Source organism: Rhinolophus ferrumequinum, chromosome 9, assembly GCF_004115265.2.
Source record: "Rhinolophus ferrumequinum isolate MPI-CBG mRhiFer1 chromosome 9, mRhiFer1_v1.p, whole genome shotgun sequence".
Taxonomy (NCBI): Eukaryota; Metazoa; Chordata; class Mammalia; order Chiroptera; family Rhinolophidae; genus Rhinolophus; species Rhinolophus ferrumequinum.
In genome coordinates this window covers 54,883,506-54,894,973 of record NC_046292.1, presented here as the reverse complement: position 1 = coordinate 54,894,973, position 11,468 = coordinate 54,883,506, and the positions used below count along the sequence as shown (strand labels likewise).

The 11,468-nt window shown below is 34.8% G+C and overlaps 1 protein-coding gene across 1 annotated transcript; it reads right to left on the bottom strand.

The window, feature by feature from the left end:
- Positions 1-412: 412 nt before the first annotated feature.
- Positions 413-9,597, bottom strand: FPGT (fucose-1-phosphate guanylyltransferase). Its single transcript, XM_033115871.1, has 4 exons — positions 9,473-9,597; positions 7,806-7,973; positions 6,565-6,657; positions 413-3,314 (listed from the first exon to the last, which is right to left on the bottom strand). The coding sequence occupies exons 1-4, from the start codon at positions 9,552-9,554 to the stop codon at positions 1,879-1,881; spliced, it is 1,779 nt and encodes a 592-aa protein (XP_032971762.1). The 5' UTR covers positions 9,555-9,597; the 3' UTR covers positions 413-1,878.
- Positions 9,598-11,468: the final 1,871 nt, after the last annotated feature.

Below are 11,468 nucleotides of genomic sequence, written 5' to 3'. Positions count from 1 at the left end.
AACCAAGACTAAAACTAAAACAAGCAAAAAAAAAAAAAACACCTGAATTTTGTCAAATACCATAAAAAACTTGCAGAACAGGTATCTGGCATCCACAAATTGGAGGAAAATCCAGACAGTAGTGTGGTGGGGGCACTGAGGAAGTGCAACTTTAACATTCTCTTTGATAGCACAGAAAATGGTACTGGGTGGAAACACATGGATATCAGTAACTTGAGTTGAAAACTGCTTCAGACAAGTTTGACTCTGATTATGAAGTGTTAGAATAGCCTTGACTACATTTCAATATTTCATTTTGTTTCATTATATGTATATGCAAGTGGGTGAAATGATAAAAATCTATACTTAAGTGCATTTAAAAAAGATCTCCAATAAATATTAAAAACTTCAAGCAACAAAGAAAGCCGAGTCATATTTTATTGGTAGCGTTTTCTTTCAGTGGCACATAAAATGGTGACTCTTAATAATTGATGACACTTTATATTTAGTGAAATATAAAGATTATAGACTTATACTATGAGATACCGTATTTAACATTTAATACATGATAAACGCATATCCTCTGAAAGCTGTGCAAGTAAATCAGTGAATGCAAAGCAATAGCCACCATATATCTTAATTTATTTTCTTGGAAAGAACCTTGAAAAAAGAAAAAAATATATATAAATATCATAAATTAAGCGTTGAAGACAAGTCATTTCTGGTTTACCAAATAATTATTTTCATATAGACAAGCTAATATATAAATAAAAGTGGCACAGACCAGTTCTTATTTCAATTTATTAATGTTAAAACACAGAACTCTGACAAATATTTTCTCTAGTTATTAGACTTTGATATGAAGACATTTCACATATGTGCTTACACCAAAATAGGGACACATAACTTGGAATTCAGCCAATTTTTATTTTCTTGAAGCTATTTATCATCTGTATATTTTCTCGGTCTTTGTAGTCTTCTGGCTCCTTCCTGCTGTCTACTTTTTGGCTATTTATTCCTTCTCAGCATCACCACGAGTGCATGGACAGAAAATAAGAAATAGAAAGTAAAATCATCCATCTGGTAATTTAACAGTTCTAAGGGACTAATAAGAGAGGATGAAAGTAACGTCCCAAAGGAACTTACATGATTATCAGTGAATCTCAATTATCCCTACCATCTTCTCCAAACAGATACTTGAGTTGTGTGTGTACGTATGTTTCCCTATGGATGGAAATTTAGGGAAGATTTTTGAGCTACACAAACACATGCTCAAGTTTATAAGGATAAAATAACCCATATACTCTTTTCTGTTTCATTTTGGTAAGATCAATGAGACAGATTTTTAATCAAGTTTCAGACAATTATAGTATTTTAAGCATTGATTTAATCTAAATTTATCAGCTATGAATATGTTTTTGAAAACGTATTTCTACAGTATTCCTACAGTGTTTTGAAGACCTACAGAATGCCATTTTTATTAGTTCATCTGAATAGAACTACTAAGTTTGAGGAAAGAGCTGCCAGTAAACACTTAGAACTTTGTTGGAACCAAAACCTAAAAGACAGAAAAACTCTAAAGGTATGTTTAGAAAATTACCTTTAAAACTACTATAGTATTATGTGAACAAAACAATGCTCCATAAATCCATCTTTATTGAAAGAAAAATTAAAAGTGATAAACATCCAAAAAAATCCCTTAACTTACAGCCTTCAAATCCTAATTTTTATCAAAAAATGGTTTTTCTGTTTGTTATTAATCTTATGCTACAGCAATTATGTTACTATGATTTTCATTAATTCACTTCATTGAAACAAACAAAATTCTACAGAAAACTGTATTTGCAATCTTGCTCAATCAAGAAAGGCCAAGTATACAATACTTAAGATGTCTCTAAATCAGGCTGTTTTCTCCTCAATTTCTAGAAAAATTTGCTCCCTATAAGTTATCATGTCTTCCACATCTTTGTAGACAAGCATTTCTTCAATGGACAATAGCTCATAGTTATTCAGGCTGAATTTTGACTTGTTTTGTACAGCATTTAACATCTTTAGGGATGTTGTAACTGAATCACTCAAAGAAGAACAAACTGGGAAAATACGAGCATTCCACAAACTCAAGTATGTCTTGTTTCCAGAGAACAGTTCCTCTGTAACTTGCAGATTCCAAATATCTAAGCATGACAGAAAACAGACTCCAAAGAATTGAAGTGACTTTATATCTGACAATGTTTTAACATTCTTTTTCAACGTGTCTTGCACTCCAAATGCCATAGTTGAATACTTTAAGTGTCCATTCATCTTTAAGCTTAAGGAACACACAAAAGAATATGCAGGCAGGACAGCTGTTGCTATGACATAAGAACCACTAATAATGCAGTTTTCTCCAACTGAAACGTCAGGCCCCAATCTGGAATACTCCACAACTGAGCCAGGTGACACAGAACATCTTGAATCCAGTATACTGTGAATGATACAGGATGTGTTACCAGAGCATTTGGGTATTGCTGGAAAGATGCTAAAAGCTATGGACTGTAAGCCAAGCTCTGACTTCAGACTGCTGTCTGAAGTAAAGTGAAACAAATATTCTTCGGTTGTTCCAATGTGATAAAATTTGGAGTTATTAAGAACAACAACATTTAGTGATGTTCCTTTAAGAAGATCAAATATTCTCTGCCTCATGTCTACTAACTCTGACTCTTCTTTCGTGACATTGGATGTGTTTCTGGTATACTCCACAGTTGCTCCAGGTCCCAAAGCCTGCAGGAAGTCTCCATAGGCATCTATTTCACAGTTCAGTGTACCTATTTTTTCATAAAAAGCAAGTAATTTTCTTGCTGATTTATGATCCATGTAAAATAGGCTATCTGTGTAGACATACTCATGGTCTAATATAAGAGAGGTGGTGTCACCCCCAGCAAAGTCCTGTTGAGAAACATTTCCAGGTCTACACACAGCATTACATTGATGCATCTTTTCCATGCTGGGCTTATGAAGGAAACGATGGCAACACCTGTATTCAAGGTCTCTATGTTCTAAACAATTAAATGGTTCTAAGACAAATACTCCATGTGTGGTGCCTATGGTCAAACTAGAAGGGTGAGCTAAAGCAGTAAAGCCAGGCTTGTCAAACCTAATGAACTCAGATTCTCCAATACTATAAAGTTCAATATCATCTGCACAGGTAACCAGAATCCCAGGATTCATATGTGAGGGGAAATCAATGTACATGGCTAGTTTTAATTCTAACATCTGATAAATGGGGTTACCAAAAGGTAAAGCAGTGAAAATTTTCCCCAGAGCACTTGCATTTGGAAGGCGCTGACTGTAGCCACCTATAAAATTAAACAAAATAACTGTTTTAAAATGTTTGCATGATTTAAAATGTGTACAAGATTTTAAAAACCCAGGGGCATCAGTTGTAACTCAAAATTTCTCTAAAGATATTAATACAAAGCATTACTGTAACTCAGGAACAAATAATAAATTCCAGAGTATAAATTCAAAGAGCAATTCTGTACCACTTGACATATCGTAGTTTTAAAGATTCTAGATTAGGAAATAATTCTAATATACTTTACAGCATGTGAATTGTTTTGAATCAACTGTATAATTAGTAAAAACGACCAGGGGCTAAAACATCTACATTTTACACAACAAATTTCAACCATATTTAAATTCTTACAATAAGAATACACTCCATGGGGGGAAAAGTCACAAAAAAACTAATATACCAATTCCAACATTATGTATTAAACAGTAATTTCCAGATACAATGTCTTTCCTCAAATTATTACATATACTTAAAGGAAGTAAAGGTGCATTTTGTTAACAGCATTTTAAAATTCATGCTTGTTTTTAACTTAAATAGGCTTTTCCCTCTAAGACGAGCCTTACGGATTCTTAATTCCGTGAAAAGTGTGTTCTCTTAAGTGCATTAAATCGCTCACATCATTTTTATGTTAAGCAATTATGATGAGAGGCAGTATTATATATATATGAGAGGCAGTACAAAAAGTCAGATAAAATTGGGTTCAAACTGGTTCACCACTTTTTACTTGTTTATCTTTGGAATCACTCTAAATCAGCAAATGTAAAATACTACTTGTCTTATCATGTTTTATGAGATCATGTAATGCATGTAAAGGATTAGGGACGTAGTACATTGTCCAACGAATGAGACTTAATACTTACTTTCTACTTTTTCCTTTTCCAAAGAGTAGCCAATAGTAAAGTTTATCATTATTGGAATTACATATTTCTAATTATTTATTTTCTGGTATCTAATTTTTAGTAAATTGGTAACAATATAATACTTGTTCTGGAATAAAATTACAAATTTGATTTTTGAAAAATATTTAAAAAAAGAACCCAGATGCTTTTTTCACTTGTTATCATTCATATGCAGAATCATTATTCTGTATATGAATAAGAAATGGAGAGTGCCTTTGAAGCCATGCTGCCAGTTCATGACAAAGTTTTCATCAGCCTCCAATTCACAGAAAAATAAAAGGCTTTCATATAACCAAAATTTTCATATAACTATATTTATCCAATTTAAAAAATTATACTTTGTTCTGAGATTATCTTTTCTACTTTTCTGTTTTAAAATGTCTTCTTTGTGTCTTCCTTCATATATTTTCTTCCTTCATATATTTTCTTCCTTCATATATTTTCTTGTCAACTCCATGTTTTGTCCCTCCACTCTTTTTTTTTTTAAACTCCTTTTAAGGACTATAGACTTTGGCTACCAATAATCAAATAAAAATGCATGACATAAGGTTTTGGCAAAAGTGCGGTAATCTCAGTGCTAAACCAGCCTCTCTTGCACAGCAAGAATCCCTCCTAAACCATTATCAAGAAATATTCACATTTTGGTGAGTTCTGTCTTAAGCAAATAATTTTGTATTTACAAACCAAAAACAGCATCTACGAAACACTGATGATGTATGTGATCTACAATTGTAAGGATACATTTTGTGAAAAACATTATGCTACTTACAACTTAAAAATATCAAGAAAAGCAAGTGATATTTATTTTCAAAGCACAAAAATTCAAAGACAAAAAAAAAAGAGGAAAGTATTTGCAAGAGAGAAAAAAGTCCCTAAGCCGTCAAAGGCAAAATCCTGAAAAGGAAACTCAAAATGGATTAAGGACTTAAATATAAGACCCAAAACCATAAAACTCCTAGAAGAAAATATAGGAAGTAAATTTGCAGACATTACCCTTAGTAAAATTTTTACTGATATATCCCCTTGGGCAAGGGAAACAAAAGAAAAAATAAACAAATGGGACTAATAGAACAAACTACAAAGTTTTTTCACAGCAAAGAAAACCATCAACAAAACAAAAAGACATCCTACTAAATGGGAGAAGATATTTGCCAATGATACATCTGATAAGGGGTTAATATCTAAAATTTATAAAAAAAAGTCATACACCCAAAAACTCAACACCACCAAAAACCCCCCAAACAACCCAATTAAAAAATGGGCAGAGGACCTGAATAGACATTTTTCCAAAGAGAGCATACAGATGGCCAACAGACATATGAAAAGATGCTCAACGTCACTAATCATCAGAGAAATGCAAATAAAAACCACAATGAGATAGTACCTCACTCCTGTCAGAATGGCTATCATCAATAAATTAACAAATGAGTGTTGGTGAGGATGTGAGAAAAGAGAGCCCTTGTACACTGTGGGTGGGATTGCAAATTGGTGCAGCCACTATGGAAAACCGGATGGAGGTTCCTCAAAAAATTAAAAATAGAACTACCTTATGACCCAGCAATTCCCCTCCTGGGTATTTATCCAAAGAAATCCAAACCACTAATTCGAAAAAATATATGCACCCCTATGTTCACAGTGCTATTCACAACAGCCAAGATATGGAAACAACCAAAATGCCCATCATAGATGATTGGATAAAGAAATCGTGGTACATTTATATAATGGAGTATTACTCGGCCATACAAAAAGAATGAAATCTTACCATTTGCAACAACATGGATGGATGTACAGGATATTATGCTAAGTGAAATAAAACCGATGGAGAAAGACACATACTTTATGATCTCACTTACGTGTGGAATCTAAAGAACAGAATAAACGAGCAATCAAAACAGAAACAGACTCGTAGATACAGAGAAAAAAACTGATGGCTGTTAGATGGGAGGTGGGTGGGGGACGAGGGGAGAAGGTGAAGGGATTAGAAAGTACAAACTGGTCGTCACAAAATCGTCATGGGGATCACCGCATAGATTGTGTAGATGCCTGACCACTGCGCTGTACACCTGAAGCTGATGCAGAATAATACTGAATGTCAACTATAATTAAACACACATATATACACGCATGCACACGTATGTGTTTCTGTGTGTGGTCATGGAATGTAAAATATAGCAAAGAGAATATAGTCAATGGTATTGTAATATCTATGTATGATGTCAGAGGGGTAGTAGACTTGGAGGAGTGGGTTATCACTGAGTGAAGGGTGTAAATGTCTAATCATTATGTTGTTTTTGTACACCTGAAACTAATAAACCAAAGAAAAAAATGTAAATTATTAAAGTATAACTTTACCAGAATGAATTAATAGGATGGTAAAAGAATTCCATTTATCTCCATAGAGCTTTTCCAAACATCGAAGGGCACAAAGTGTTGATCCTCCATTTCCTTAAAGATAAAGTTAAAAAAGCACAATTTATTTCATAAAACCTACTGAATTTTGTGATTATGGTAAATCTAGGGGTTTTAACTTTGAGGATATGACTTTTGGCTGTAATTAGCTACGCAGAGAGCAAAAATACAGGCAAAAGAATCAAATTAAATACAGATTTCATGGCAAATAAATAAATAAATAAACAAAAAATTAGTAATGAAATGAGCTAATCTTTTCCCGAAAACTGTAATACAAAAAGAAGAAATGATGAAGTAGATAATCTGCAGCAGTAGAAAACTCTAAGTATATACATTCATTTCGAGTCACAAATTGCAAAACCCATTTAAATATTTGTCCCATATGACATAATCAAATATGCAAGTGAAATTTGCTTTCTAAAAGTTTTTTTAGAATCTGATTTCCTAAAAAATATCTTAAATGTAACTACCACTTACTAGTTACCTTGGGCAAATTATTTAATTTTCTGTGCCTCAGATTCTCATCTATACAATGGGAATCATAAAGTACTGACTGCACAGTTGTGAGGATTAAAACATTGGCTAATTAAAACAATGCTGATGTCAGATATAGATACCCTATCCCTGGTATCAAGGGGCTTCAGTTTTAAATATTACATGGAATAGGTCCCACAAAAACAGCATGGATTTTTATTTGCAATGGAAGGTCAAAAAGCAAATATGACTTAAATTGAATTTTTAAATTAAATATCTATGATACTTAAGCAATTACACTCTTTTGCATTCTGTATTGTGGTCCCAAAAGGTCTAGTATAATTTTTTTTTCATTTGCTGTCTTCATGTCAATTTTTGAAGAAACTGCAGAGTTTGGAGGTAACTTGAAGCCTGATAAGGCCCAAAAGATTATTTATCATCTGAGTAAATTTTATTAAAACCAGTAAAATTTTCTTTTAAATAACATAACATTCTGGAAAGTTTTCATATTGTCACAATGTGTAAGAAAGTTGCTATGCCTTTTATCATTCGTAAAAAACTAGAGAATTTACATTAAAATTTTTAAGTTTGTAAAGACTATGGTGAGAAGATATACAGCTTATAAACTATAAACCACAGGAAAACTTTTCTTCAATGATTACTCTGCCCAGAATCTATTATACCACATAAATTGGACCATACACGCATACCAATTTTGGCTCCAGCAGGATCAACAAAAACATGATATTGAACTCCAAGGGGTAACTCCCTTTTTTTCAGCTTTTCTGACAGCTGTTGCTTATAAGCAAGTTCCTGTTTTTCATCAGCTGCTGTTATTGCAACAATGTCCCAGAACTCTCCAGCTGCCACAGGTTTGCCTGTGAAAGAAGCAAGGAAATGATAAATATTATCAGAATTCTATCTGTTACAGGTTTAAGTATTTGGAAAGAGGAAAAAAATTGTCATCTTCATGAATGTATCTATTTGGAAAGAGGAAAGAAATTGTCATCTTCATGAATGTATCTTCTGCTTTTGGGAATTAGGGAGTAAATAGTGGCCAGTTAGCATGATTCAAAATAGTTCTAATGAGGATTGTTCATAAAGTCTGTATTTATTTATTTATTTTTTTGCTTTTGTATTACTTGATCCTTTTATGGTCTACAGGCCCACTTATTCAGATATTCTGTTTCTTTACTAAGAGAACTACTTTTGACTTGCTAAAGATTACCTCAATTCTTAAAATAAGAGGAGACAAAGGAACACATAAATGAATCTCCAAGTTTTGAAAAGCAATGTTCATATATCAGGACCATTTAGTGTTGGTTTGCTAAGAAAGATTCAACCCAAGGATCCATTCCTACAATGCTGTGGTTTATGAATGTGGGTACTTGTATTTTTTATTAGGTGAGCCACACAATTTTACAAAGGTTAATGGAGTATGATATAACATTCTGGATAAAGGAAAAGTTCCCAACTCCCTGATGAACTCATTACAGAACTCAAAACATACAGTTTTCAGAATATCTAAATGAATGGGCCTATAGACCATAAAAAGGAGCAAGTGGTCTAAAAGAGAAAAAATACTTTATGAACAATCCTCATCAGAACTATTTTAAATCATACTAATTATTCCTTAATTCTCAAAACAGACTGAACTTTTGGTAGACAGTTGGAAGCTTTTCTTTATTGATAAACAAGATGAAAAGGGTTTATATTAGTTAACAAACAGGACTGGTCAGCTAGAATAGTTTTGAACACTGTCATCCCTAGTATTTCCTGTATTCTTAAAGCAGTAACTTTATAAAAAATATAACCAATTTGATCAGAGAGTTGTACAGGGAATGACAAGTGGCATAGCCCTTAAAAAAATTTCGATACAAACCCTCTTTTTCATTTTTAATCCGTAATTCCTCCATGCTTTATTTTGTTTATTCTCAGTAAGTGTTCACATTACAGAACGAATTGGTGAAACAGGTAGGGGACTGGGATGAGAGAAGACTAAAATCACATTGGTAAGAATCAAACACCATGCTTTAGATCTTTTAGATTTATTTAAAGTAACTTTCGTTAATGAGCTAATCAAATGCTTTAACTTGTATTTATAGCTTCACTGGTCAGGTTAATAATTTTCTTCTGTCTCTGTCTCTATGTATGCATATGTAACTAGAAATAGGTAAAGAAAGTAACAAGCATAACGGAAAGAAAGCACAGTGACATTAAAGAAAAAAAATCAAGAGGAGTATTAGCTATGCCTGGGCTAGTGTCCTAGGCCCACAGGTGAGACGCAGACTGGAAGCGATAGCCCAGCAAATTTCCCGGCACGTAAAGGGCCCTCCCTCTCTATTTCTGGGAAGAGCTGGGGTTCCTCCGTTGGTACCTCTCAGCTCTGAAAACCTCCGCAACTTTCGCTGGGTGGCTTCTCGCAGAGAAACGCCTGGAGAGGCACTTAGAGCATCCATTACCCCCACCTTTTCCGCGGCTGGCTGAAAACTTCCAGGTATCCCGCCCCTCAGCACAGCACGCATGCGTCCTGGAATGTAATACGTCCCTTGGTCCGGTTTCGCCTGTCCCGCCCCTTACGTATTTCACTGACGTAACCACGCCCCCGAAGCTTTCAGGCCTGCCCGGGGGAAACCATGATGGGGTGAGCACAGAGCCCAGTTTCCTTAGCAACGGTCTGTGCAGCAGGGCGCCACCTAGCGATTCGTTGGCCTGTGCCGGGTCTGGCCACTTGTTCCCAACTCAGAGGCCTTGCAGATAGGTTGACCCGGTGAGTGGTTCGGTTGGGCGACAAAATTGCTAGAACTGACCCACTAAGGCGGAGACGAAACTACAACTTAGCTTCCAGCTTTGTCTCGAAAGGCGATTCGTCTTTTCTCACTCTGTTTCATCTAGGAACAGTTCCCAAGGACCTCTTTACAGTTAATTCCTCCTCCGGGGGTCATCGGAAGCCTTCTGTCCCAGGTCCTGATACACACAGTATGAAGGCTTAAAATTTGTATTCTCTTCAGCAACCTCGGGTTGGTGGCTTCTTTGCCTTTGCGTGTTCTTAGAGCGTGAACCTGCCCACCTCTGTCAGTTTTGAGTTCACTTCATTGGCTTTTGGAAGTTGAATATAGTTTTGCAACCAGGCTCCTCACATTTGTGGTATTTTAGTTATTTCTCTGGCATCCTTTTATATATACACATTAATCAAGAACTTTCAATAACATTCCTGGGAATAAGTCAGCCTTATTAGACATGCTTTTGGTAGGTTAGCTCTATAAATATTTCTCTCGTAAAGCACCAAGTTCATAATGAGTTTTATATATGAATCTCTTCATCTTTACACATAAGGAATTTATGAATCAGAATTGTGACTTAGTCAAGATCTCACAATTAGTAGTGGAGAGAAGATTTTATAGCAAGCTATTTCAACCCCAAATGCATAGATCATTTTACCACCCCCTGTGATTTGATTTATTTTAGAAGACTGTCTTCATTAAAGTCTTTATCTGGAACATAGGCATTGGAGGCCCCAGAGTTTTTGCATGAACTTGTTTGTTCTTCTAAAGACGTGGCCTGTTATTTAATTCTGTACTTACAGAGAAAATGTTTGGATAAAAAGGGAGATTACTCTTTCATAGTTTTATTGCATAAGATGTTTTTTTTTTTTTTTTTTGGTTAATAAAAACGATACTTTCTTATTAGGAACGTTTAGAAAATAGAGAAGACTTGAGTGAGGTAAGAGTGAGCAAAAGAGAAAGTATTAATAGCAAGGGAGAAGGTCAGAGAGGTGACAGAAGCCCAAACAAAGGATTTTATTTTTTACTGAGTGCAACAGCCATTGTAGGGTTTTGATGTGTCTTGACTCATGGTTAAAAAAAAATCACTCAGTGTGAAAATAGACTGTAATGAAAGATGGGGTAAGGATGGAGACTTGTTTTCTGTTTGTTGGCTACTAGAGTAATAACAGGTATGACTTGGTGAAGGCTTGGCCATAATGGTAACAGTGGGGATGATGAGAAGTTGGTTTGATTCTGGATATATTTTGAAGGCACGATCAATAGAATTTGCTGTGGAATGTGAGAGAAAGAGAGGAGTCAAGGGTGACAGCCTGAAGGATAGAATGGCCATCGATTGAGATGAAAATGGCTATGGATGAGGAATGTTAGTCGGGTAGTAGGGACACTCCAGAATTTGGTTGTGGACATGTAGAATAACCAGGTGTATGTGTATGCAGTGTGTATGTCATGCAACGTTGTGTGTGTGTGTGTATGCCTGCCTGTGTGCATTATACATATAAGTCTGGTGTTCATGAGAGAGGTCTGGGCTAGAGATACAATTTTGGGAGTTGTCAGCATATAGATGGAGTTAATTTTAAACTGTGGAAT

Bases quoted from the DNA above. Each gene is read 5' to 3' on its own strand.
- FPGT (XM_033115871.1), bottom strand. From the start codon at position 9,554: ATGGATGCTCTAAGTGCCTCTCCAGGCGTTTCTCTGCGAGAAGCCACC. The intron at 7,974-9,472 runs GTACCAACGGAG...CTTCTTTCACAG, and splicing joins GAGGTTTTCAGAGCTGAGAG to GCAAACCTGTGGCAGCTGGA. The intron at 6,658-7,805 runs GTATGCGTGTAT...TTTATCTTTAAG, and splicing joins TCCTGCTGGAGCCAAAATTG to GAAATGGAGGATCAACACTT.